Source organism: Branchiostoma belcheri, unplaced genomic scaffold, assembly GCF_001625305.1.
Source record: "Branchiostoma belcheri isolate BF01 breed outbred unplaced genomic scaffold, Haploidv18h27 scaffold157, whole genome shotgun sequence".
In the NCBI taxonomy this organism is placed as follows: domain Eukaryota; kingdom Metazoa; phylum Chordata; class Leptocardii; order Amphioxiformes; family Branchiostomatidae; genus Branchiostoma; species Branchiostoma belcheri.
This window is the reverse complement of record NW_017803013.1, coordinates 196,604-222,823: the sequence shown is the minus strand read 5'-3', so window position 1 is coordinate 222,823 and position 26,220 is coordinate 196,604. Positions and strand designations below refer to the sequence as shown.

Here is a 26,220-nt window from a genome sequence, read left to right as displayed (position 1 = left end):
TACTGTGTGAATGACTCAGTAAGAATATCTTTTATGCCACACCAATTTAATTTCTTAGTTCTTAGATTTGCCCACATCATTTTTTATTTTAAAAAAACAAAAAACATTTTGGCATCAACAGTTGGAGTTTTTGCATTTATCAATGCAGTGATGGTGTGGCCATATGTAAAGTATCAGTAATATATCTGCTCATTGCTACATGTGTACATGTGCTAACTTGTGTAAAAAATAACATTGATTCATAGATGGGCTTAAACAGGAAGAAGGTAAAAAGTATTTTTATTTTTCTAAAGTCCTGCTGCTTTACATCAGGTTGCCAGACTTGTAGTTGTCATAATAACCACAATTAATAAACAAACTTGCAATCTTAATGAACATACCCAAGACATAAACATGGTAGGAAAAACTAACACAAGTCCTAGTACATGTATTTGCCTTATATCTCTAACTTCATACACTTAGGACTACCCAACTTCATCTGTTACAGAAAGAGCATACTTCCATGTACATGTATATACATGTATATATATATGCTCCTGACATGGGAAGGGTGGCACATTTATGTTCTTATTTTCCCCTAGATTTCAACCCTCCCTTGAACCCAGGCTTGTTTCTCCACCTCTCTTTGAGTTTCTTCCCTCCTTGTTTCTTCTTAAATCCCATGGCTTTGTCCTTGGGTTTGAAGTTGTCCTTCCCCGAGGATTTGAAGCCTTGGTCGGTCTTTTGGTAAAACTTGCCCTTCAGGAAGGGTTTGTCACCTTTTGATGCTGAGCCTGAAGCCAAGCTGTGAAGAAACTATTAAGGAATCAAGTACATATTGTGTATGCATTACCATTTTTACCAACAATGAAGACTGTCATGTGAAAATGAAAGAATACAAACACATGCTCACAAATACTAGACTATACTTGCTATTTACATGTTCCTGTAGATGATTGAGCCCTGATGCTTGCGGCTTGATTGATTGATTGAGCCTTGGTAATGGCATGAACTCAATCAAAAATTGACTTGTCATGATCGTGAAAGCCTTTCCACAGTTGATGCAAAATGTCCACAGGACTCGTATCTTTGTCAGCTGTTACAAAGGATATTGTGTTCTTGACTTTTTCTTTCTTGACAGCCCTCTTCACCCTGATCTTTCTTCCTGAAAATGGTTTTTCATTCAGCCGTATGGCCAGACCTACAGATGCAGAGTCCTGTATGGAAAATAGTGAGTATGTTGTCAACATTAACACAAAAGCACTTGCACTGCACATATTCAAGGTGGTAAACCATTCAAAGACTTTTAAAATACATAATTCAGATAAATCGGCAGTCCAGAAATTCCCTATTATCTCAACTTTCAAACCAGCTCAGTTGATGAAACAAAAGAACGACAATGAAAGTAAAACAATACAGGCATATACATGTACTGTAAGATATCTCCACACCTGAAACAGCACATAACCAAAGCCCTTGCCCAGCCCAGACTTGCCGTCCCTGACAATCCTCACCCCCTCCACCTCCCCACACTGGGAAAAGTGCTCATACACAGAGTCATCCTCCACATCTGCAAGTGCACAAAATAGTATTAACAGATAGGTAGGAACTAAGGAAGAGGGCATCCAGACTAATGCTTTACAATTATATGACTAAAACATAATATGAGATGTGATTTGATTTGATGAACTTGTTGGGTTGATACTCACCAAAGGGAAGGTTGCCAACGAAGACAGACAACTTGTGGTCAAACTGGAAAAGAAGAGACAAGTCAATGGTTAATGGCTTTGGTATCTCTCAGTAAGAGTCATAATGTACTTGTTCAAAATAGAGAAAAATCAAACACTTTGAAGGAATGTGAAGTTGGCTCACCTTCTGGCTGTTGCTAGCTAAGTCCACTCTGATGTGATGTGATCCTCCAACTATGGTGCCATTCCTGAAAACATACAAAACATACCACAAACTTGGCACAAAGTCAAAGTTGTGAAGGCAGGTGGATGCATTGTAATCCCTAACATTTGAAGAAGAGAACAAAGTGCCCTTTAAGAGTTGAGTGTTCCACTTTGCTTTATTTGTGCAACAAAGTTAGAAAAGATTTAGACAAGATCTCTCATGATCTTCAACAACCATGGAATTCTAACCAAATAATAAGATATTGTCACAATGTGTTATATTTTTGATGTTTGAAAGGTCCAAATACACAGATTGTAGGTCTATGAGAAGAATGCTGTAGACTTCAGACTTGTCTATACTCACCTTTTGAGTGCAGCCTGTGCTGATGCCTCTTCTGTGAACACCACATAACAGTTCATGTTCTTCTTTTTCTCCTGAATCTCTTGCCTGTTAAAGAAATAATCAAGAAGCTGTCAGACACAGCACAAAGGAATATTGCAATACAAAAAACTTTCATGACAAGGACTTATCCAATTTCCTTCATGGGACTTCTATTTTATTATAGGTCAACAAAGAAAGGTGCAGAAGAAAATTATATAACCACAAGAATGTAGTAGTGAACAGATACCTCATCATGGCTACTCTTTTGGAGACATTTGGGTTGGACTGAGCCTGGAATGGAATGGTAATAAAGGTATGTAAATTGTAACTTCACATCTAAACTGAGAACAGTTTATCAGATGGAAACCTTGTGAACTAATGATAAATTGACATTTAGTTGTACCCCAATATATTGTAAGTTTCCCTTCCAAGTTCCAACTTCCAAGTTATGTCAACCAGCATGTTAAGCATTTTCTAGTTGGAAACAGCTCTTTTCCATATAGCTAAAGCTGTGGCACATTGGTAAGCAGACAAACTTACAGTAGCAGATACACTTACAATTGACCTGAACCGGACTGACTCAATTTCACCAAACTTCTGGAACATCTTCTTCAACTCCTGTAGGGACATCAGAGAAACAGAACAGTTTCTTTATGTTTGATTTGGTTTTCAAAGTAGCAACAAGAAAATTTGACTGGAATGAAGTACATGTATGACACTATACACTGCTGAAGCTTGTATTGGATTTCTGTACCTTCTTTGTAGTACTAACAGGCAGGTTTCCTACAAACACTGTTCTCTGGTCCCTCTCAGGATCACGCAGCTTCTTGCCAGGAGTTGGGTTTGCATCTTCAAGTTCAGTTATTGTCATCTTCTTCTTCTCCTCTTGCTTCTTCTTCACCTGTTCCTTCCTGGTCTGCTCCTCTTGGTCTGCGTTCTTCAGAAGTGACTCTCTTCAAAAGTTCAGAAGACATAACAAATCAACCACCGTTACTGCTATCAGTATTACCTGAGCTCAATTGCCGTAAGCATTTTAATGCATAGAGCATAAAAACAAAACAAGATACATAAGCATATTATAACACGTTAACAATCTCTGCAGTTTGACAATCCTTACCTTTCTGACAATATGTTGGACTCATGGTTCTTCTTCTTTCTTGGCAGTCTGTCTTGGGTTCCAGGATCTTTCTTCGCATTTTGTGTGGTGGGGTCCTTTGATGTCTTCTTTGTCTCCTTGGCTGTGCTCTTGCTATCCTGTACATTTACTGTTCCTGCTGTCCCAACTGAAGAATCTTTACTCTCTGGAGTATCAGCTGCTGGAACTGCAATATTTGCATTAGCTTTCTTCTTCTTTCTCTTCCTCTTCTTCTTGGGTGGCTCAGAATTCTCAGCAACCTGAACTTTGTTAGTATCTTTTTACAGTCACTTGGTCTGAAGTTTCCTTTGTGTTTTCTTCATATGACTTCCTCTTCTTCATTTTTTTCTTCTTTCTAGGCAACACAGAGGTATCTACAGGAGATGTTTCTTGTACAACAGGAGCATCAATTCCTGATGATTTATTTACAGGTTGTTTCTCTGCTGGCATTAAGTATTTGTTCTTGCTTTTTCCTTTCTCAGAGCCTTGATTTTGAGTGTTGGTTGTCGTTGATGTTGTATGTGAGCTGTTCTCTGTGTTATTTTGCTCCTCTTTGACCCTTTCCTGCTTTCCTCCCTTTACCTTTTCTTTGAAGAAGTAGCACTCTCCTCAGATTTCCTCTTACCCTGCTGCTGAACAGTAAGGTAAGAACCACTGCCTACCCCGGGGGTTGACGTGAATGGTGATCTTGGACTGAAAAGGGCTGACAGGTTGGCTTTTTCTGGATTGAAGGATTCTTTCTTCTGCTTTTTCTTGGCAGAACTGTCGTGAGTCTTTGCCTTTGCCAAGAAGTTGGCAACACCACCTACAGTGTATCCATCAAGAAATCCCCCAGGACCAGCACTGCGTCAAAGAAAAAGGTCAACATCTTAAGAACTCAAATAGGGGGATACAGTAACATTTACATTATCATCATTTGTGAAAATATCTTACATTTTCAGTTGTTTCAATTGTACATAGTAGTTTAATATCCACATAAAAAGTAAAACATACAAATAATTTGCATGTCCATGGCTGAGACTGAGACAGACGATATTGTGCCCCCCCTCCCACAGTTCTGAATTTAACGCCAAGAAAATAAGCCTGAACTGAGCTTTTTGTCACTCTTTGGATGATATGTGATGGCTGAAATGTCTATACTCACCTCTTCATCTTCTTTGAGTCCATTTCCAACCTCTAAATGTTTACATTTGAGGATTTAAACCCTGCCTTGCCTGGTAACACGCGCACACATGCAAACTTTTAAAGGTCAAAGTTGACCATCCTTCCCATCATACACCGCAGTCCTGCCCGCCATTTTTGTAGCCGTGAAGTTTTGCTCTCCATACTTTCTGCTAATTTTTGAGACGATAAAACGTTTTGCTAGTCACAAACACACTTTCCAGGACATAGAGCGGCGACTGCCATGGATGCACTCCAGGGAGACCTGTTCCACCCCACCCCTGGGGCGGTGACGGCTGACCACAGTGGGGGGATCATGCCCGACCCCCCCTGGCGGGAGTGGGTCACCCCCCACAAGATCTCCCTCCTGATTCTCATCAGCGAATATGTTCAGAACAAGGCTGAGCGGGGACATGAGGAGACAGATGTCTTTACTAAGGTAGTATTTGTACAATGATGATGATGATGATGAAGGTGCTCTATGTAGTTTTTTGCGCAAAAAAATCAAATATTCTGAATCTAACAAATCTTGGTCTTATCATCATTTACTATCACTTTTCAACACATTTGTGTCATTATATTACATTTCTGGCGTATTTTGTTAGCGCAAAAACAGTCCGCTCGATGCGCGCACAGTTCCCGGTGGCACCGAGTTGATGCCATCGCTGGAACGTAAACGTAAACAAACAACGGTTTTCGAATGTGCAACTCGTGAATATCCCGCTCCCGGGTGAAAGGTCAAGTTAGACCACGTGACAAATCTCCGGGCCGGCTCGGGAGTACTCGGACATGTTCGGAAGTCAACAAACATGGCGGACACCCAAGCGCGCGTGTGCGTTTTCTGAGTTTTCTAACCGCTCGCATTGCAAAATATCGTCTCGCCTCCATGAACTGAATGGATCAGTGTAACACGGTAGGGTTTATTCAACTAGCAATGTAAAGAAATGGCCAGAAAATCGACCTTTTGTTTTAAGGTTAGACGGCCTACATAGAGCACCTTTAACTGATCCTGTTTCTAAGCTCATTGCACATTTGCTTCCATTTGAATTTAATACATGCGTTCATAACCTTGTTCCATGCAGACCCTGTTGTTAAGTGTTCGACTGCAGCGCAACATCTCCCTCGCCCTTCTGAGGTGGATCCAGAGCCCAGATGAGACACTTGCAGACCTGCGCAGAGAAGTAGAGAAGCTGGCAGAAGGAGATCGCTCAACGGCCGAGATTGTTGTTGGATGGCTGGACAGCAAACTGAAGGAGATGGCAGAGGATGGGCTGATGGTGCTGACAGACTTCATGCAGTCTTTAGAACAACTGTTTAACCTGTCAGCTGAAGGGGAGGAACCACTGCTGCAGAGGGCGGGGGTGATCGGCATGTTCATCAGACGGATGGTGCTGGCCTTCGACAAGCTGTCCTTCAGCCAGGTGTCGTCCCTTTACGAACTGCTGATGGAGTACTGCCAGGAAGGGAAGTCATCACTGAAGGACGACCTGGATACGAGCGATGCGATGGAGATGGCGGATGAGGGGGAAGGCATGCGGAGGGAGGACTTGGATGTGGGCAAGGAGGATTCAACAGTACTGTCCTATCGTCAAGCACAGTACTACCTTTCTAAGGGACTGCAAAATAACTACAACGATGCAGAGGCATCGTCTCCAGCTGAGTTGCAGCAGCAAGTACAGAGACTCCTGAAGAGCAACCCTTTGTTTGTGGAGGCGCACTACCTGAGTTACCTAAACAGTATGAACGTGTACGAGTGGTGCGGGGCAGTGCAGAGCCTCCATCTGTACTTTGATCGCTTTTCCCTCCACTCGCAACACAACCAGCAGAGTAAACCTAATGAGGATGTTACGGCAGCGAGAAGCTACCGCTACGCTGCGTTGAACCTGGCTTCCTTACACTGCCGCTTTGGGCACCGTGAAGAAGCCATGGCAGTTCTCCAGGAGGCCATACGCCTGGCGCAGGTCACTAATGACAATGTCTGCCTCCAGCATGCGCTGATTTGGCTGAGCCGTCTCGAGCAGGATGAATCCAAAGTGGCCATGCTTCTTCAGCGGTCTGTCATCCGTTCTAGCGTGCTAACCCTTCCTTACCTGGCCTCCATGGCTGTACAGATGTTCACTAAGCTGAAGGCCCAGGCAGGGTTGAAACCAGCCCGAGTGTTTGAGTACCTCGCCAAGAGCAACAGCCTGAACTGCCTGCACTATATCCCGGAGTTGGTGGCGTCGTGCTTCGCTCTGCAGACGGCGCTGTGGCAGATGTACGGGAAGAGCGCCATGTCCCTGCTGAACATCCAACTGCTGCTGCACGGCAGTGGCAACCCTGCAACCAACCACTGGGATAAGGAGCTGGGCTGTCTGGTGCTCTCTCATCTAGCAGGTATTAAAGGCTTTATAGGCTAGCGCTGAAGAGGCATTGTAAGATTTAAGGTGTAGCATGGCATACCATCATTGCCAGGGATTTGAGTATTGATGACTAACCCCTGAACAGGGGACTGTTGAATAGATTCTATTCTGCAAAGACTGTAAGTGTAATATTCCATTTTACCCCCACACATTGCCCATTACCTTTCAGTGATCCATGCTGACCAGGGGAACTACACCTGTGTGTATGAGATCCTGCAGCTGCTCAAGGAGAAGTTCCACTACATCAAGAAGAATGCCAAGGTCTGGATGTTTGCAGAACAGGTTTGTTTGTTTGTTTGGTATCGCACAACTGCTAAACTGCCTCAAGGCGTAACAAGCCATTGTTGTTACAACCCTCTCAATGCAGGCAAGACCACATCAAGCCTATCAAGGCATAACTCTATAGTCTATTTCTATTAATTATGGCTCTACTTGCAATATTGTACCCATAAGCTAACTTAAAGCCCTTACCATTGTCCTTTTGAGGATGTCATTTACTTGGCAGTATATTAGGCTTGTTTGTTGTAACTTTCTGGAGATCCAGTGACCTCTTACAGGTAAATTAATACAACTTGACCATACATTGATCTTGTCTTGGCTCCACTTTCTTTGTGACTCTCTGTTCCCCTCACAGTGCATTAACTTTGACCGAGCCCTGAGGAACCACAAGTGGACTGCTGCAGAGACGGCCATCACAAATCTGGCCGCGCTGGACAACACGGAGGCCCAGTACAGGAGGGCACTACTGCTGAAGGAGAAGGGTGACAGTGTGGGGGCCTGTCAACATCTACAGGAACTACTGCAGAAGTGCAGAGAGGAGCCCTCCACCACAATCACAGAGATACATGCAGGTAGTCTGATGGTGTAGCCATTTTCGAAGCAGGTAGTAGGCTCAAAGTAACAGGTGGCAGGCAGCTACACTCGAGTATGGCAAGTAGAGTGTCTTTTTGATTCAGCATGAAATGAAGTTCTGTTGCACAATTTACAAAATCACAGCACAAACATTGTATTTTGCAAATGACAATGTTTCTAATTGATTGACTCTTACCTTGTGCATCCTAGTGTATCTTTTTGTTGTGTTTCCTCCACATTAAGAACTTGTCACCCAAGCCATGATGATGAACATCACTGTGTCACATGCTGGCAAGTACATTATGTACTAAACAGTACAGAATACTACAACAGATAATGTATAACATGTCTGCATGGTAACAAATGTGTAACCATGTATAACACCTGTACACATCTATAGGTGTACTGCTGGCTCTTGGGGAGGTGTACACGGCTGCCTCCAACCTCACCACGGCAAACAGCTACTTCCTGCAGTGCCTGACCCTGTGTAAGGAGCACCACCTGAACCACACGGCCACCATGGCACAGCTCAACATTGCACACATCCAGCTGCTCATGAAGCTACCTGCTCAGGCACTGGCTCTCACTGAACAGGTCATGCCACAGGTATGGTTCAATTTTCTAGTACCATGTTTGTAATCATGAATGTGGCATTGACAGCTGTATTGGCTGATGTACTGTGGATAGACTCTTATGTCATCTACTGTAGTATATTCCCACATGGTTAGATATTCCATGCATAACATCTTCTCAGCAAAGTTCTGCCCAACATATTATTTCTTTCCTCAGTATCACCTGTTAATTATCTGTAGTTACAACACACGACCCTTCCGAAACCATATTTAGAGTTTTGTGTCCTTTTTTAATCCCATTTTCCTCTTTAGAAAATTGTTAAGATGTTAACTAGCTGTTTTGTCTCTCCAGGTACTGTCTCATGGCTCACTCTACAACAGATCCCGTGCACAGTTCCTCCTGGCTAAGTGCCAACTGGCATCTACTGACCCCAAACACGCTTCACGGAGAAAGGAAGCAATCTTGTCTGCCATCGGCACCCTCAGCATTGCTCTGGAGGGTTTCCAGAAAGCAGAGGCCCCTGCACGAGTCAAGGACGTTCTGTACTACCAGGCTCAGCTGTATAACGAGGTGGGGAACTCAGCAGACAGGAACAGATGTGCACTGCAGTTCCGCCAGTTAGATCAGCAGATACCCACTAACCCCACACAGATCCTCAACATCTTCTGAACAAATTAAGAACTATACATGTATATATGGCCTTCTTAGTTTACAGGCAGTCAATGACAATTAAAGCATGCTTTACCATCAGGGCTTGTTCTCCATGCCAGATATGGGTACTTCTTCAGTTACCTCAACAAGGTATCTTTCTTAAATTCTTTGTGCTCATTAGTGTAACAATCATTAATGAATGTACATTATGTATGCACTGATATCAATCATATACAATATGATCTTAGCAAGGTTCTTGATGTACTATATTAGTAAATGTCTTCTGAAATATCATTTATTGTTTTGAGGGGTTGCCACACTGCTAACTGTAGTGGAGCTGCCAATAATTACAAGTGGAAAATATAGGTTAAACTTAAAGAATTTATTGAGCTGAAATAAATACATGTACTATTTAATAACACAATCCAGTGTGTGCTTACAATGTATGCCTGCATCCAATGTTCCAGCAATATCTATGCAACGCTTCCAAAAAGCATATACATTTTTATAAATGTATTACAGTATATACTTCCTGTAACTTTCATAAGAAAATATAACATTGCAATGTATGAGAATATTTTGGCTCCACAAAATTGCTGTCTTGCTTGGCAAAGGTATCATCATCTTTACAAAGTCTCACAACTTGCTACAGAGGTGCCACGCACAGCTTCATCTGAAAGCGTAAAATTTTCACACAAGACTTACTGACTCTCAGGCTGTCCTCATACTTTCAATGTCAACTTTGTGAATAAAACTCATAAAATCTTGTGTGCAAAATGCAGGCACCGTAATGCCTATACGAGCAACCACTTCAACATAAGGACAACCTGGCCATTGTGACCACATTTTGGTGGTCCCTAAGATTGACCGTGGTATGGCCTGCTTCCTTACTATAGTAACCATGTATCTGTGGTAATAACTTTTGCTATGTCCGTTAAGTGTGCTCTATAAACACCTATGCATGAGATAACATGCCAATAATCCTTATTCTCAAACTGAATCTAACATTTCTCAAACCCTACACTACATAACATTTCAATTTCCATCAGATTTCTTTAAATAAATACATTGCTACAGATATACATACTTTGCTGCAGACTAGATACAAAATAGTTTTAAGAATACATGATACAATGTTATTACTTGGCAATGACAGGTCAATGAAACCTATTGATAATTTCATATACATATACATGTTGTGCAAAGTAGGATATTGTGTGCCATTAGATGAAACACAAATATATATACAGAAACATACTCCTGCACAAAACTTAATACAGCTAGTACATTTTTTACTATATAGAAGAACACTTTTTTCACAGTACTCATGTTTTAACCTCTCTTGACCTTCAACAAGTCAACTCTGCCACTCCTGCTAACAAGGTGCAGTACTGCAGAACTACACCAGTTTCAAAACTCTACCAGTATATCATAACCTTCAGCCTCTGGCATGTCTAACCATTACCAGCTGTGGGCACTGTGCCCTTGTCTGATGGATGTGCCATCAATACTGGTAACAGACATTGCAACAGGTTTTAGTATAGACACCATGCCATTAGTTAGACATGTAACAAGTCCACCAACCAGCCCTTCAACTTAAAGTTCAAGTGTAGTTTTAGTCTGATGCAATTAACACAAAGTGTTGCTCTGCAGTCAGTAAACTGAGCTAACACCAGTTCACACTAAGTACACTGTGCTGAGATATCTTGTCATGTACATACATGGCTGTCCTGCACAGTTTCAGTTGATACACTGTAATCCACCATGTCTACCATCCTGTTGGGTACTTCTCCATTAAACCTTGAGTGTGATGACTGCACACTATACTGTTATACTGAAAAGTACCATGTTCAACACCCAGCCCAATACTGCAGAACAGACTAGCTCCCTCTGCTCTCCAAAACTTATTGCTGTGTCCATCCTGTCAGACAGGTATCACTCAAGAGCTACCATGTCCTCTGGCCAGGCCTCTGCAACCTCTACAGCCAAGAGCACTGTACTAGGAGATGTGTAGCTCGTCTATACTCATGCACAAGTGTTCATCTTGTGGAGTTAGTACACTGAGAGCTACCATCTCAACCAGCCAGTCTTAATACCTCATACCAAGTGCAATGTACTGAGAAAAGTGCTTCTCCTGTGGAGTTACAGTACTAGTGAGTACACTGTAAGCTACCATGTGCAAAACCCAGTCCTGTACTTCCTCTGCATATGTACGTGTATGGCTGCTCCACTACATGAGGAGCTACAGCCTGTACGCTGTGTCCTTGTGCAGGAGGAAGCGTGTCATGACCTGGGGGAGGGGCAGCTTCAGCACCTCCGACAGGTGTCCGCCCTGCGCCAGGGTGTGGCGGATGGCCAGGCGACACAGGTGCACCAGGGGGCGGGGGTTACCTGCAGGATAGACAAGCAGTAGAGTACTTCTTTAATACAAGTAATCATACATGTACCTACATTGTACATAAGCAGTGTAAATTCACAAGCACTGGGGACTGAATAACACCTTCCGTAACATACAGGTTTTAATGTATGGTACACATGTTTGTATATCTCAATGTACAGGAGTACAAAGTATAATGAACTTCCACAGTTTACACTGACAGTTGTTAATTTAGTAATTTGTAAAGCTGACAAATGTGTACCTGAAATCTTCTGGATGTCAGCCCATTCTGGTTTGTCCTGGACACAGTCCTTCAGCACGGAGCACAGCTGGACGTTCCCCACATAGTCCAGCAGCAGTCGCACCATCGTCCCTGCTCTTTGTCTGAGGACAGAACAGGAAAAATTAGCTGAAGGAAAACTACATTGTAAGGAGTCAAACAACTTCACAGTAATACATCAGAAATTCATATAACAATCCATCAAATATCTATAAGAAGTACATGTAATGAAAGAGATAAAAACTGACCTGTTGGAGTGAAGAGAGGCGTATTCACAGAACTGGGTGTCATTGATGGTGGCTGTCATCCATTTAACTGGGTGTCTGCCATTTCCAATGCTAGAAAATGAGACAGGGACAACAGACATGCCTTAATACTCTTTATCATCATGAACTTGAGCAATCCCCACCCCAAACTTCTTCAAATACCGAGAATGATCCTGACTCGTATGATTTCCTTAAGGGTAAGTTCTGTCACTATGTGTTTGTGGAAACCATGGCAAAACTCCAAATTGCATCAAAACACTCATTATGGCAACAGACCAAAACCACCAACTTGTACCTGTTTCCCTTTTGAGTTACTTAGAGGAGACAACCTGCCTTAAGCTATCTTAGAAAGTATTAGAAAGGATTGTCTCATTTGCGCGGACATAACCCATATGGAAACAAGCAACAAAAATACCCAAGACATATCCCCTATTATGGGCAGCTTAAGCTCGTAGCTTACATCTGGATGGAAAAATTTAGCACTGCCATGTGTTAAAAGGTTTGGGGGGTTAAGAGAGCAGACAGGTCCTGACTTCTCGTGATAATACCAGTGATGGCTGACAAAATGCAGATTTGAAAGTCAGTGTCTTAAGTAATACTGGCTTGAATGAGCTTACTGCAAGGCTGGCCTTATTTTGGAAGCTGTTGAGAGATACACTTACCTGCATAAGAAGCATGTATCTGCCTGTGCCCCTCCATCCAACACAAGCTTCAGAAGTCGCTCATCTTCATAAGCAAATGCAATAGTGGAGGGAAACAGTCCTGTGTTGATGACAAAGTTGGAGTTACAGTCTGCTCCATGCTCTATCAGCATCTTGGTGATGTTGAAGTTTTTGTGCCTCAGGGCCATGAGAAGACAGTTGATCTCGTCTAGGTTTGGGTTTGCCCCGGCTTCCAGGAGGATCCTCACACACTCCTCACTGTTGTTGTCCACAGCAAAATACACCGGGGTCTGTCTTCTGTCCTCAAATGACTTGCTGTAGGTCCAGGACAGCTGACAGTTCACATCAAAGCCGTGGTTGATCAGGAGCTGAAGGCACTCTGGTTGGTCACCCTCCACGGCAGAGTGTATCGGACTCATACCACATCGGTCCAGGGCTTCTTGGGTTGTCACCGGAATAAGATGTTCTAACACACTGGTGGAAATAGAGAGAAACTTTAACAGTCTGACTATTGCACAAAGCACACGGAAGCTGTCTATAATCCATACATGTATGTTGTCATCTGAAATCCACAACAGGATTTCTTACAAAGTTATCACTTAAAACATTACAGGCATAACAGGGTCAAACAGAGTATGCTTAACATGACAAGGATTAGGGTAAAGACTTTTCTCTGTCTTATAAAATTACCTGTAGTTCCCCTTCTCTGCAGCGATGTGTATAGGCAGAGCAGCTGCATCAGTCGGCATGTTGGCATCCCCACCCCTCTGTAGCAGCAGCTGTACACAGTCCAGGTGGTCCTCCTGGGCAGCCAGGTACAGGGGCGACGCCCCGTCTTCTGTCCTCGTGTTCACCAGGTCATCACCCGCTGCAGGAGGAGAATAAGGAGAACAAAATGTAGCAACTGTGCTTTATAGGCAAAAATGAAACATACGATATCTTTCACCACACAAAAAACATTGTAGTCTGAATCTGAGAATACTTGCTGTGGAGTCAGGTAGGGCATTTGCCTAATGTGTTTTTTGCCCACACATAGTAAGAAAAGGGTTCAATCATGTGTAAAGGAACAATAATGCAATTATTGTCTACTTCACCAAAGACCTATATTTACTTAGCTCACATCTACTTTAAAACAAATTATTTTACAAAAAACAGATCAAAGGATCTTTGGCAATGGATCTGTATTCAAGCAAGTACAAATTTCATATGCAAATGGTAACTGTCAAACTTGTTCATGGAATGACTTACACTCATCCAGAAGTTTGCGCAGACATTCCAGCTTGCCGTACTGGGCTGCCACAAACACAGCAGTCCGCCCATACTCATCCCTGATGTCCAGCTGGGCACCATGATCCACCAGCAATTGTACTATGTCTGGGGAAGTGGCAAGAAAAACTCATTACTCAACAACTGTTGTTCCTCATCAATTGTTTCAATTACCTGATGCACCTTCAATGACTTTATATTGCCCTCAAGTATCTGTTTACTACTTTGATCTTTATCATACAGGTACATATGCATTCCCTGGAACTTACACTATGTTACCAACAAACATAGTGAAATAATTTCAATCTCCAATGAAAAACCGTGAAGGTCAAAGATACCAAGAAAGCTAAGGTTAAAAGCCCATGATGGCTTTGTAAATAATATTTTAAGCAACAAACATTGCCTACTGCACACTAGAGTATTACCTCTGTCCATCAAAAGTTCCCCAACTGTTCCCAGTGTTAGTTCCTCACCTGCCTGTCCCTGGGACGCTGCCTCATGCAGAGGAGCCCAGCCGTTACAGAACTTGCTGTTCACATTGACATCACGGTCCAACAGCAGCTGTACCACCTCCCTGCTGCCCACCTCCACAGCTGGGAACAGCACAAAACAGCATTAGACAGCTTTGTATAGCATCAAAGCTTTCATCCTTAGCTGCCATTGATGGGCAATCAACTAACATTAACAATGGTGTTATCTGACATGACTTTAATTCCAGTTAATTGATACACAAATTCAAATCATAGGAATGATGTACGGGTAACAAACAAGTCTTTAATACGTACATGTACTTTGAATACCTTTTTTTCCTACTTCTCTTAGAAAATAACAATTCATGCCTAAAAAACATAACACAAGTGTACCTTTCAGTAGAGGCGTGGCCTCCTCATTATTTGGTATCTCCAGATCAGCCCCAGCCTCCAGGAGCAGTACCATACAGTCCACGTGGCCCTTCTCAGCTGCCAGGTACAGGGGTGTTTCTCCTTCATAGTTCCGTACATTCACCTCTACTCCAGCTGCAAAATAGAACACATTCATGGATGAGGCAACAACTGTACATGTATATAACAATGCAAAAACAGCAGAATGTCAATGCTGGTACACCTCAAAGGGTCTTCTGTTTTAATGTCAAGATGTGTGAATATAGTTGTTTAGACAACATAAAGAGTATGTGCATCTCAGTAGAATTTGAAACAGTGCAGGGTTAGTTATTTTATCTAGTACATCTTGAACATCTAAACACCAATTAAACATTATAGCACAGTCTCTATTTGGTCTGTGTGATATCAGCAAATATTTTGAGAATCAAAACAAGGAGACAAATGCATCTACAGAGTGGATTTTAATGACTGTGTTTATCTCCAGCACTTTTGGAATACCAAATGTATATGTCCATCAAGAAACTATCTACTGTATAAAACAAACCCTTAAACTGTCTACCAGTTAGCACGACACTCAGCACTCATGTTTTTTTGTTTGGGTTACATTCTACTAAAGCTGACAACATAACTTTACTGTGGAAAGGAATCACCACGATGCAATGTGCAATAATCTAGTCATCTTCCATCAGGCTTGTGGTCAAATGCTGTCCATGGCTTTTGTAAAATGTGGAGACCAGGTGTTGTCCATGAGGAAAGAGCATTTGCAAAAGGACAAAATTGCCTGCAAGAACAATTTCAGCAGAAATGCCTAAAACATTGATAATTTGCCAAAGTATTTAAATTAACTTTCGTCCATAATCGACAAGACATTGCCTGGTCTGTACATGTGAGAAGTGCATGAAAAATAAATAACACTCATCATGCCAAACTAGCATGAAAGTACAGTACAAGTGGTGTACATGATTAGCCTGGATGTCACCCTGGTCAGGTCCATGTATACTCTGCAGGAACAACTGTCAGAGTGGACCGACTAGACCAGGATAGCATCCAGGCTAGTCCACGATGCGAGGTTAGAAGGTTGTGCGTCACAGTCACATTCTCTACAGCTCTTCCAAACCTGCAGGTTGGGCACTCACCCTCCACTAGCGCCCTCATACAACCATAGCGGCAGCCTGCACCAGCCTCTAGTACTAGCTGCCATTTATCATGGGGGCCTTCATCATGGCAACAAATAAGATGTACAACTTTTGGCATCACTTCAGCAGACAAATACATGTACAAGGCTTTCTGTGCTTTTCTGTGCTTAAGAGTTTTAAAAGTAACATTTTGTATTTTAGAAATGTGTTTTATGTCATCTAAACAGCTGCAATAAAAACATACATTAGATTAAATTGAAAACGTTGTAATGTTTACCTACAACAAAAAAATATTGTACTCTGTTTACCATAAACTTTATGAGCAGGATATGGAAAAAAATTCAAATTAGCACAAAGTGCTTTTAGCATAACTTTTTCCGTGTACATGTACAAGTAATGGGTATTAACAATTTATTTTATTACCAGTAAGTCTATTGTTCCTTCAGTGATCACTAGTCACTAACTGGACATTTATGATGTAGATAATTAAGCATCCCCAAGTAAAAAGAACTACTATCTCTTAAGTTTGTTGTAAAACATTTGGCAACAGTTTAAGCTGCACACTTGGCAATCCTTTCATGTGGCTGCTGACCCAAGCTAAGTAAACATCTTTTGTGAAATGCACACCTGTAAGCTGAGAGGGGAACAAAAGAGCCCAGGAAATCTGAATACGCCTGAGCTGATAAGCCTTTATTTGCCACCATTTCATGCACCAAGCTGATGCACCATGTTACGTTGTGCTGTTAATGTTTACAACATGTCAGCTGCAGCAGCCAAAACAGCAGCATACCTATGATGAACTGCTGAGGCCACAAGCTTGAACTACCTAATTGAACATTTGCTAAAATTTAAGGTGTCACTATGGCTATGGAAGAAGAGCTGCCCAAACGTATCAAGGATGAGTTTCTACAGTGCTGGTTGTGCCTGGACACGTTTAAAAGACCCAAGGCCCTCCCCTGTCTGCACACCTTCTGTGAGAGGTGCCTGCAGGACTATGTCGAGGACAGGCCCAAGTTCCTCTGTCCCTACTGCCGAGCAGACACCAAGCTTCCTGAGGGGGGAGTAGCAGCACTTCCCAACAACTTCTGGATAGCCAGTATGAAGGACTTACTGGAAAACCAGAAGCCAGCCCAAGATGACAGTGATTCAGACTCAGGTATGTGTAGAGTTCATGGAAATCAAGACCTGAGCTACTATTGTAATACATGTGAAGATGTCATCTGTAGAGAGTGCATCTCCCATAGCCACAGCCAACACTCTGTTTCAACACTTGATGAAGTTGTTGAGAAGAGTCACAGAGAAATAAGAAGCCTCCTTGAGAAGGGTAGAGACAAGCTGGAAAAGTATGGATCTCAAATGGCTCGGCTTTCTGAAGAGGAACAGAAATTAAAGCTTAACAAGCTGAAGGTGGAGAGACATGTAAAGATGGCTGCCAAGACTCTTATAGGCCGTATAAGAATCGAGAAGGAAAGTCTGCTGCAGCAGATACAGGAGAACTACAGCAGAATCTCAGACTCTGTCAAAGACAGCAAAACAGCTCAGGAGAAACACATTGTGGAGCTGTTATCAATCATGGACCAGGCTCATAACATCATGTCAAGTCATGAAAGGAACTACAAACCTTTCAAGCAAGCTGAAGAAAAACTTGGTAAGCTCGTTGGTACAGAAAGGACAGAAACGAGTCATTTCTTCCAGGGGGATCACATGGTGTTTCACCCAGCTGATGCTGGTAATAGTCGGCAACACCTGGGTCAAATCGAGCTCAATCGTCAGCTATACCTGCAGCACCCTACCTCAACAGACACCACAAAACAAGATGTTTCACCTCATCAACAACACAGTGATGTTGGGATGGCAGAAATAAAGGAGGAGAGCAGAAAGGCAAAAGGCTCGATGCACACGCCTGGTGTGACAAAGAAGTACACGCTGGGGAACAGGGGAGACAGGCATGGACAGTTTGACCACCCAATGGGCATTGTTGTGTCCACAGAGGACCTCATACTTGTTGCTGATAGTCATAACGGGCGCATCCAGGCATTTGACTCAACCTCATGGAAGCGTGTAAACAGTTTTTCCACAAAACTCAAGGTTGAAGACCTCTCCCGTCCGACAGACCTGGCTATTGGCTCAGATGGGAACGTGTACGTTGTGGACCTGGAAAACAAGTCTGTCAAAGTATTTGACCAGGAAGGTCGCCACAAACTTACATTTCCTGATGTCCTCCTAGTGGACCCAAAAAGTATTGCAGTGTGTCCCGCCAGTAGCCTCTTGTATGTGACCGAGTTTTCCAAGAGGGACATAAGAGTGTACAATACTGAGGGGAAGGTTGTTAGACATTTTTCTTATGTCTTGAGTGAAGAGGGCCCATTTGCCGCAGTAGCACACGTGGCAGTAAATAGGTCAGGTGACGTAGTCATCTCGGATGAAGGCAACAACTGCATAAAGGTCTTCTCACCTGACGGATGCCTCAAGTTCAGAATTGAAGGAGAGGGTAGAAGAGAGAGTGGGGGTTTCAGCTGGCCCATGGGGGTTTGTGTGGATGATCAACAGCGCCTCCTAGTCACTGACAGGGGTGAGGGAAAGGTACTGCAGTTTGATGCAGATGGGAAGTTCCTACAGTACCTGCTGACATGGAAGGATGGACTGAAGCACCCCTATGGCATTGACATTACAACAGACGGACAGGTGTTTGTGACTGATGAAGGGAAACACTGCATCTTTGCTGTAACTTTGACATAGACAGACTCTGCACACTTGTTAACAGTAAAGGATTATCCTGCAAAACATTGTTGATATGAACTCCTAACCAGAAAATCCCATCCAGACTTAAGACAAGCCCTAGGTAATCTGAGGCTTTCACTCTGTGAAGGTCATCTAGGGACAAAATAACATAGCTGTTCCAGGTCTTGTTATAGCCTCTATCAGCCTTCAGAGTTGGATGGAAAGAAATGAAATTGGCCAAAAAGACGGTTAACACACCAGGGGAGTTATTCTGCTTAAGAAGTACAGATTTTAACAGACTAACTCCTCTGGCATGTTATCTGTCTATTTGGCCAATATCTCAGATCTTTCCAGCTGCCCAGAGACCTAGCTAGTTGTTACAGTAGTTTAAAAGGCTGGAAGTTTCTTTCCCTCTAGCAGCATTTCCAATGTGAAACAACTGCACATTAGTAACTGATACAGCATTTTGATGCCAGTTTTCAACCATAATTATATTGACATATCTGTCACTTGTAAAAAAAGGAAATATTTGTGGGATTAAACATTGTGTGTGTCTTCTTTCAAGCATATAAGTACAGTTGCACCAAAATGTAGCTGTCATACAATCATGCACATTGGTGCATAGTGAAAGTCTCAGACCACACTTTTTTACTTACCATCTAACAGCATTTTCAGGCAGTCCTGTTGGTCTGCATGTGCCGCCTCATGAAGGGGCCTCCAGCCTCTGTTGTCAGGCACTTCCAGGTCCCTGTCATTCTCAATGAGGCCTGTCAGGACGTTGGTGTCTCCTAACCTCACAACAACTGCAGCTGTGGAGCAGGTGTCCTCGTACACTTCTGTAAAGTCCATCCCTGGGGTGACATGGGAACACAGCTTCAGCACACTATAGCCAATATCAATCTGTTTACATCCAACTGGATACAAATGTACATGCATGTCTAAAGAAATGAGAAACTCTGGATGCCAATTGTGTGTCTTATATCAAGCTATGCTCGAGAGAGTTTTTGTACAATGGAAGGAAAACCAATACATACACTGTAAGACTGTGGAATGACCAATGTTATATAATTGTGACTGTCAGGGTATGTCTTTACCTTTGTTTGATAATGAATGGGAATTTCTAATAAGTTGTCACTTTAAATCAGCACAGAGATGAACAAGCAGCACAGTCATGTATACTGAAGGCCTTGCATGATTTAAACTGACCTTGACATATTCAAGACCAGAAGGACCTGTACATGTACCATTTAATGTCTATACTTAGACTCCATGTAGCACTTGAGAAAGGGCAGTGTTTCCTTGAGGAGGCTTACACCCCACCAGTGGAATGTGTGGCCATTAGTAACTTCTGATAGAACAGGCAAGACTCAGGCCAGCTGACCATGGTTGGGATGCCTGGTCTGGGATAGATGACCTTTCCTGTCTTAAGGATGCTTCCGGAAAATTCTTAAAGCATGGGCAGTGTAAAGTTAAAGTTTTCCACCATGCCTCAATTTTCTGCTAAATAAAAAAAAGTTCTATATAAACTCCAACTGGCTAACTTTACAGAGCACCATTTTGTAAACAGTCAAAGTTGGCACAAATTGTGACTATTTCACCATCATTTTATTATAACTTGCTGGTCCTAACTTTTATAACTGTTGGAGCAACTGTTACCATGGTTCAAAGAAGTTCTCCCAACCCATTTATACAGATTGAGCCCTGCAAAAATAAAAGCATGAGTCACGTAAGACTCACAACATTGCAGCTGTCACATAGTCAGGTCAGAAGGTGATCTTCACGAATGGAAGGAATTGGGAGTTACTGTTTGTGTCTATTTTAGTCTACCAGAGACTGGCTATAGGCCAGGACTGGTCCCAACAGCTGGAGTGTTTACTGGCCTTGAAGAATGTACCCTTGTTGCTGTAGCTATCTCAGGAAGTGATGCACAGCCTTATGAGCCACAACAGACTACTGTGTTTGTGAGTCAGTTGTGAGCATAGATAAAGTGAAGTTAATGTTAACCACCCCACCTATAGCCATGAAAATCATTATAATCCTTAGCCTACTTTCTTCTCAGAGGTATATACGCAAGTATAGACCTATCCTTGAACTGTGCACTACTGGTACTGACAATAACAAGTTACGCAATGTTTGCAAACACAAACACCACAAGTGACCCCAATACAGCAGTATCCACTTTCACTGAGAGACTAACCACTGTTGCTAGGCTTGTGCCTATTTTCTGATGCACCACAAGTCATGTAAACATGGAAATCCGATACATGGTACAAGGTTAGTCACTCCTTCAGCCAGACATGATTCATGCTGGACATATGAGGCTCAGGGAGATTAGATATGAAAACATTAGACCATACAGCTTGGTCTGACTCTGAGATGACTCTCATCATATCAACTTCACACCCAGATACTTTCAACTTGCTGCAATCCTCTATTCTGGGGAACTTTATATCTAATTTGAGCTTCATCTTCTATTACAGAACACACCATTTTTTTTTTACAAGAGAGGTTTCATTAAAATGATTGGAGCCATCAGTCACTGGTAGCTTGTTTTTAAGAGTCAGAATATTCTTGTAACATGATTAATGATGACTTTCAAGTCAGATTAAAAAGTATCTAAATTCTTTATCATCCCAAGTTCTCGTGCTGAATGTCAAAATACTTTATATGATATTGCACAGTGTCAAAGGACTTTGTTGTACTGAAGCCTGAGATGAGAACACTACCTACAGCATGACATACAAGTGGTACAAGTTCACCACAGATTATCCAGACCAAGACACACCTCTGTCTCCTATCCTGTCCTCATCATCGCTGTTCTCCTGGTCAGACAGTCCAGGTAACGACTCCTCGGGCGTGGTCAGAACCTCCTCAGCCTCAACCCCAGCCTCCTCCGCAGACAGTAGCAGAGCTGCGCGCAGGTTGGCTCGCTCTGTTTGCCACAAACACCAGGATTTACAACATGAGTTTTGCACTGCTTGACTGTTCTTGTTTTAAAGCACACCTGCTATACACATTAGTTTATCTATCTAACCATCTCAGTTCTGAGACCTGTTTTCCATATTTGTTATAAAACATGTAGATACATTTGTTATAAAACGTATAGATAGATCTACATGCTACAAACAATTCATAGATTAATAATTTGCAAACAATTCTACTAGAATTAGCAGATTACTTAAGCCATAAGTTACACAAAATTATTTATACTTACTACATGTAATGTTACTAGTATATAGATACTAAGCCAGTGATTACTACAAGCACATTTGCATGATAGATCTGTACATACATCCATATATGCAACACTTACAGAAAACACATCACATCACCAATGATTAGTCTACATGCTCTAGGAACACATGCATAATACATCACTACAGCTCAGCTATATTCAGTGTTTTTCTCATTGTAACTTTCTCAATCATTTAAGTGATATACTTGCAGCAATGTATGGGTTGGTTAGTTGGATGGTGACAGCCTTCAAGCATTGTGTGTAAGCAGTCTCTGTTCTGAAACACAAGGCCAACATGCCATCACATGTTTACATTGACGACAGCAACACCTCAAACCCAACTGTGACTTGTACAAGCCAGAGCCCAGAATGTTGTCATGTCATGGACAAACAACTAGCAGTATGAAACCTTCATAATGCAATTCTTTTCATACGTGTAGTTGGAAAAATCAGGCGTTAAGAATTTCATAATTATCATACATTGCTCCTGATTTAATAACAAAACAAAAATGAATGGTCAGAAAAAAAGAAATTCTATGACCACAGTTACGGTAACTCATCTCTGTTGCCTTGAGGAGGTGTAGACTGGTTGTGTGTTGTACCTGTCTCCTGCATGGACAGTCTCAGGACCATCTCCAGTTCTTCCTCCTCAGACTGGAGGCCCTGGTACCCTGCCGGCACACCCCAGGCCATCCTGCTACAGTCTGGAACTTCTCTGTAGTTTGGCTTTTATGTGAACTGCTTCTACACCAGCAACTGTCCTCTATAAATAAAACAAACAAACATGACGCCATCAAAATGAAGACAAGTAAAAGGTATAGAGATAACATATATTGAAAGACATGGTTACCGTAGAAGTGCAAGTAGGTATTTGACAAATTAGCACAGTATCTTCAGAAATACGATATGATATACTGCTGTAGTATTGCAGTAATAGATCTGGATACCAGAATGTTTGATCAGAATCAGGATGACAGCCCGCCTCTGCTCACACTACAATGCTGCAAACATGGTGAATCAGAAAATGTTCATTCATTGAATTCATTCGTGCTTAATTTATGTTGATTTAATTTATGTTATATTATCTTTTCTGTATCCTTGTTTGCATTATATTCTTGTTTATTTATTATGGGCTCTCTTGGAAATCAGCCCCGCGGGGCTGAAGAGACTACCCATACGTTGTTAAGATAAATAAATAAATAAATAAATAAAATAAAAAATCATTCATTGTGATGTAATGTGATAAATATAATGAAACCAAGTTGAAGTACATGTTAAATTTGAAACATGCTGCATGCTGTGACATGATTTGGGTGAGGCCTAGTCACTAAAGGATGGCATCATTATTCATAAAGTGCAATGCTATATGGATGCACGATTAATTACATCATAGTACTATTACTACAGCAACTTCTAACTCCAACCATAGGAAATTTGAAATTAATCACTATGAACCTTTCATTGTAAATTGTGTATGCAGTAAATCAAATGGTGCTTTGTTTCACTATTGTCATCTGACTTTAAATCATAAGCCCTGATGACAGTTGTGACATATTCATGATCAGCAGCATCTTAGTTTATGATCAGCAGCATCTTAGTTTATACAGATCAGACTCTATAAGACAGTATTTCATATTATTACCATGACGTCCATGAAGGTGTGGAAGGGAAAACAACTGACGTTTGACAAATCTTCGTTGAATTGTTAGGACATGAAATAAGATGGCTAAAACTCTTGAAAGTATTTCAGATAATTTTTTTTTAATATCATGCAGCATATTTGTTTAATCATATCATCCCATTAGTCCAACTAGCTACTAGCTACGTCTACAGCTGCACAGTGCCTGGCCTGTGGTACTTCTGGCAGTTAACGCCGACTGCGTCTGTCCCTCCGCAAAAGGGAACATAAACACACCATCGTCACGTCTGCCACTGGGACAAAAATTATGAAACACTTTTCTCATCATGAGTTCCTCATCAAGTCGATTCCAGCAAAGTTTGCTTCACGGCTTAGAAAACTCACCCCAACACTTACCCTGGATATCAATCTTGTCTTGTGTATGTGAGGGAAAAGCAGTTACGATGTAGAGTCTTTGCCAGACCAGTATGCATTCACAGAAGTGTCCCAGTTCACTACTCAGACTGAAATATCCAAACGAAAGAACCGCAATATATGGTAGTGGACGAGACCATTCACGGACGGGTCAATAACAATAACATTAATTACATAAAAAGATACAAGTGTCAGAAAGAGTTTTTACTTGCCATATACCATCTTTTAAATTTGACACCTAAAAATGCATAATATGTTGCAACTTCCATGTGCAACAATACGACAATAAAATGATGGGTAACGTTAGCCTTATCCACAAGTTAGTGTTATGGTCCACTGGGGTATTCCATACAGAACTTAGCACTCCATTCGTTCAAATAAAAGCCCGACAGCTAAACTTTACTTGGAATCTCACAAAGTTGAAGTTTTGCATATTATAATATCTTTATTTATATAAAAATATAATATGCTATTCGATTTATATCCATATCTTCTAAAAATTTCATAAAGCACTTTTTTCAACTACTAGTAGAGAAGCCTTTGAATCTGTATCGGAATCATAAGCTATATATTTGTAATTCACGTCGCTCTTGCGTTCGTATGTCGGCAAAGTGGGAGTAAATTTTGCTAAAACTCTGCAGTTTTCGTCAATTTGTCCGAGATATGGGGTCTTCTAAGAAGCATAAGGAGAAAGACAAGGACAGAGAGAAGGATAAGGAACTCGAGAGGGAGTCCAGAAAGAGAAAGAAGGACAAAGATCGCTCAAGATCTAGGTCAAGAGAGAGGAAGCGTGAAAAGAAAGAAAAATCCAGATCTCGGTCGAGATCGCGATCTAAGGAGAGAAAACGGGACAAGGAGAGGCACAGGGAGCGTAAGCGGGACAGGGATGGGAAGGAGAGGAAGAAGAAACACAGGGAATCGGAAGAAGTAAGAGTGAAAACAGAGCCACAGGATGATGGTAAGTCAAAATTTTTGGGGAGGGGGGCAACTACGGGTATAGTGGGGAGGGGGGCATGAAACATGTAAACATTAATTTGTGATATGCTTTAAAAATGTACCATAGCTATTATCAACACATTATGCTACCGTGGAATTCCGTCCTTGCAACTCTAAATTAGTGCGAGGAACTAGGAATTGCTATATATAGATGAAAGGTACCGTATTACATAATAGAACAAGTGCCAAAACGTTAATATCAAAGGACATTTGACCTGGACATTTAATCTATATTTTAAAGAGATTTTTCATAAAGGTGTAGTCATGTTTTGTATGTCCAATGAGTCATTGTTGTGAGAGATTCTATGATCACAATGCTGTTTTGCTCAGTGCTCTCTGTATAAAACGTATTAAACCTGTTTGTTTCCCCTTCCCAGATGAGCCAGTACCATCCACATCAGGAGCAGGAGCAGGGGGAGACAGTGCACTCAGCATTGAGGAGACAAAGTAAGGAGTAAATACTGGGGATAGCTTTGCATATATTACTAGTAACACAGCAGGAATCTAGTGATGCAATGTGTTGAGACCTGAGAACCAATAAAATCCAATGACTTGATTTATATAAACACAATACAATGCAGAATGTTGATCATTGCTAAGACCTTGCAATATGCTGGTGTTTGAATATTTTTTCCTGTGGCAAGTGTAGTCATAGTACATTTTTGTAATTCTTATTTCTGGTCTTTGTTACAGTAAACTGAGAGCAAAGCTGGGCCTAAAACCATTGGATGTTGCAGATGCTGTAGTTTCAGGTTTGTCTGCTACTTTTTCACATTTATATTTGAAATTGACTGGGGAAAATAATGCTGGAAAAATATCTCAATGTGGTTATTTCCTGACATACAGCAAAGTATTAGTTTTTTTGTTTGATTCAAAACTTCAGCTCTTGATAAATGTGTACTGTGGCAGATGTGTGCATCTTAATCTCCTATGTTTAGCTGAGGAGGAGAAAACAGAGAACAAAGAGGATGTCCACGCACCTGCCATCAACCTGGGTGAGAAGAAGAAAGCAGAGGAGCTGCGAGAGAAGATGAAAGCCATGAGGGAGAAGAGAGAGATGAACAAGAAATTAGGGTGAGCAGACTGGTAGATTTTAGTTAGTATACTGATAGTTGCATGAAGTTTTTGACTGAAATGAATACATCTTTTTGTTTATGACACAAGAAAGTATCATTGTTGAGCAAGGCTTTGTAATGCTACATCATTGAAAGTAGAGGAAATGTTACTTTGTATTCAGAATCTGTTGTTAAAATGTCTGTTGTTTTGTTGAAACACAGGAAGGTGAAGGCCCTGGGTGATGATGATGAGCTGGATGATGTG

At 41.7% G+C, this 26,220-nt stretch overlaps 6 protein-coding genes across 8 annotated transcripts in view; 4 read left to right on the top strand and 2 right to left on the bottom strand.

Annotated features, from left to right (window-relative positions):
• Positions 1–270: 270 nt before the first annotated feature.
• Positions 271–4,651, bottom strand: LOC109465718 (RNA-binding protein 34-like). The gene is given in 13 exon segments (XM_019763104.1): positions 271–786; positions 1,092–1,196; positions 1,431–1,549; positions 1,689–1,731; positions 1,852–1,915; positions 2,236–2,319; positions 2,501–2,544; positions 2,812–2,871; positions 3,008–3,206; positions 3,371–3,669; positions 3,671–3,960; positions 3,963–4,231; positions 4,533–4,651. Coding segments are annotated over 13 exon segments (1,818 nt in total). The 5' UTR covers positions 4,556–4,651; the 3' UTR covers positions 271–567.
• Positions 4,652–4,681: 30 nt separating this feature from the next.
• On the top strand, positions 4,682–9,071 carry LOC109465714 (anaphase-promoting complex subunit 5-like). Its single transcript, XM_019763096.1, has 6 exons — positions 4,682–4,988; positions 5,632–6,925; positions 7,121–7,233; positions 7,586–7,802; positions 8,204–8,409; positions 8,728–9,071. The coding sequence occupies exons 1-6, from the start codon at positions 4,794–4,796 to the stop codon at positions 9,043–9,045; spliced, it is 2,343 nt and encodes a 780-aa protein (XP_019618655.1). The 5' UTR covers positions 4,682–4,793; the 3' UTR covers positions 9,046–9,071.
• A 323-nt stretch (positions 9,072–9,394) lies between these two features.
• On the bottom strand, positions 9,395–24,060 carry LOC109465717 (ankyrin repeat and SOCS box protein 2-like). 3 transcript variants are annotated; one of them, XM_019763100.1, is made up of 12 exons: positions 23,887–24,060; positions 22,454–22,614; positions 21,402–21,548; positions 19,273–19,467; positions 14,742–14,894; positions 14,352–14,471; positions 13,861–13,986; positions 13,303–13,480; positions 12,613–13,086; positions 11,933–12,022; positions 11,667–11,788; positions 9,395–11,418 (listed from the first exon to the last, which is right to left on the bottom strand). In XM_019763100.1, the coding sequence occupies exons 2-12, from the start codon at positions 22,542–22,544 to the stop codon at positions 11,270–11,272; spliced, it is 1,845 nt and encodes a 614-aa protein (XP_019618659.1). In that variant the 5' UTR covers positions 22,545–22,614; positions 23,887–24,060; the 3' UTR covers positions 9,395–11,269. The 3 variants fall into 3 exon arrangements, with proteins under 3 accessions (XP_019618659.1, XP_019618661.1, XP_019618662.1); XM_019763102.1 differs by lacking the exon at positions 23,887–24,060 and adding an exon at positions 22,058–22,128 and having other exon boundaries at positions 22,454–22,560; XM_019763103.1 differs by lacking the exons at positions 19,273–19,467; positions 21,402–21,548; positions 22,454–22,614; positions 23,887–24,060 and adding an exon at positions 15,896–16,284.
• LOC109465716 (tripartite motif-containing protein 2-like) lies at positions 16,596–19,264 on the top strand. Its single transcript, XM_019763099.1, has one exon. The coding sequence runs from the start codon at positions 16,757–16,759 to the stop codon at positions 18,632–18,634; it is 1,878 nt and encodes a 625-aa protein (XP_019618658.1). The 5' UTR covers positions 16,596–16,756; the 3' UTR covers positions 18,635–19,264.
• Positions 24,061–24,472: 412 nt separating the features above from the next.
• Positions 24,473–26,220, top strand: part of LOC109465715 (U4/U6.U5 tri-snRNP-associated protein 1-like) — a 14,684-nt gene continuing 12,936 nt past the window's right edge. The window contains exon 1 of the mRNA XM_019763098.1: positions 24,473–24,565. The gene's annotated coding sequence lies outside the window, so the exon portion shown is untranslated. The remainder of the gene's footprint in view (positions 24,566–26,220) is intronic.
• The window catches only part of LOC109465706 (U4/U6.U5 tri-snRNP-associated protein 1-like), a 1,838-nt gene continuing 101 nt past the window's right edge, over positions 24,484–26,220 (top strand). The window contains exons 1-5 of the mRNA XM_019763085.1: positions 24,484–24,862; positions 25,278–25,347; positions 25,594–25,652; positions 25,839–25,974; positions 26,178–26,217. Of these exons, the coding sequence (XP_019618644.1) occupies positions 24,568–24,862; positions 25,278–25,347; positions 25,594–25,652; positions 25,839–25,974; positions 26,178–26,217 (600 nt within the window). The 5' untranslated portion in view covers positions 24,484–24,567. The remainder of the gene's footprint in view (positions 24,863–25,277; positions 25,348–25,593; positions 25,653–25,838; positions 25,975–26,177; positions 26,218–26,220) is intronic.

What these genes read in the sequence shown, in the direction of transcription:
- LOC109465716 (XM_019763099.1), top strand. Translation starts at nt 16,757, where the DNA reads ATGGCTATGGAAGAAGAGCTGCCCAAACGTATCAAGGATGAGTTTCTA.
- LOC109465717 (XM_019763100.1), bottom strand. Translation starts at nt 22,544, where the DNA reads ATGGCCTGGGGTGTGCCGGCAGGGTACCAGGGCCTCCAGTCTGAGGAG. An exon ending in GCCTCTCTTCACTCCAACAG is followed by an intron (nt 11,789 to 11,932) that starts GTCAGTTTTTAT and finishes TTCTGTCCTCAG; the next exon opens with ACAAAGAGCAGGGACGATGG. An exon ending in TGACATCCAGAAGATTTCAG is followed by an intron (nt 11,419 to 11,666) that starts GTACACATTTGT and finishes TCTATCCTGCAG; the next exon opens with GTAACCCCCGCCCCCTGGTG.
- LOC109465714 (XM_019763096.1), top strand. Translation starts at nt 4,794, where the DNA reads ATGGATGCACTCCAGGGAGACCTGTTCCACCCCACCCCTGGGGCGGTG. An exon ending in TCTGGATGTTTGCAGAACAG is followed by an intron (nt 7,234 to 7,585) that starts GTTTGTTTGTTT and finishes TTCCCCTCACAG; the next exon opens with TGCATTAACTTTGACCGAGC. An exon ending in CTGAACAGGTCATGCCACAG is followed by an intron (nt 8,410 to 8,727) that starts GTATGGTTCAAT and finishes TTGTCTCTCCAG; the next exon opens with GTACTGTCTCATGGCTCACT.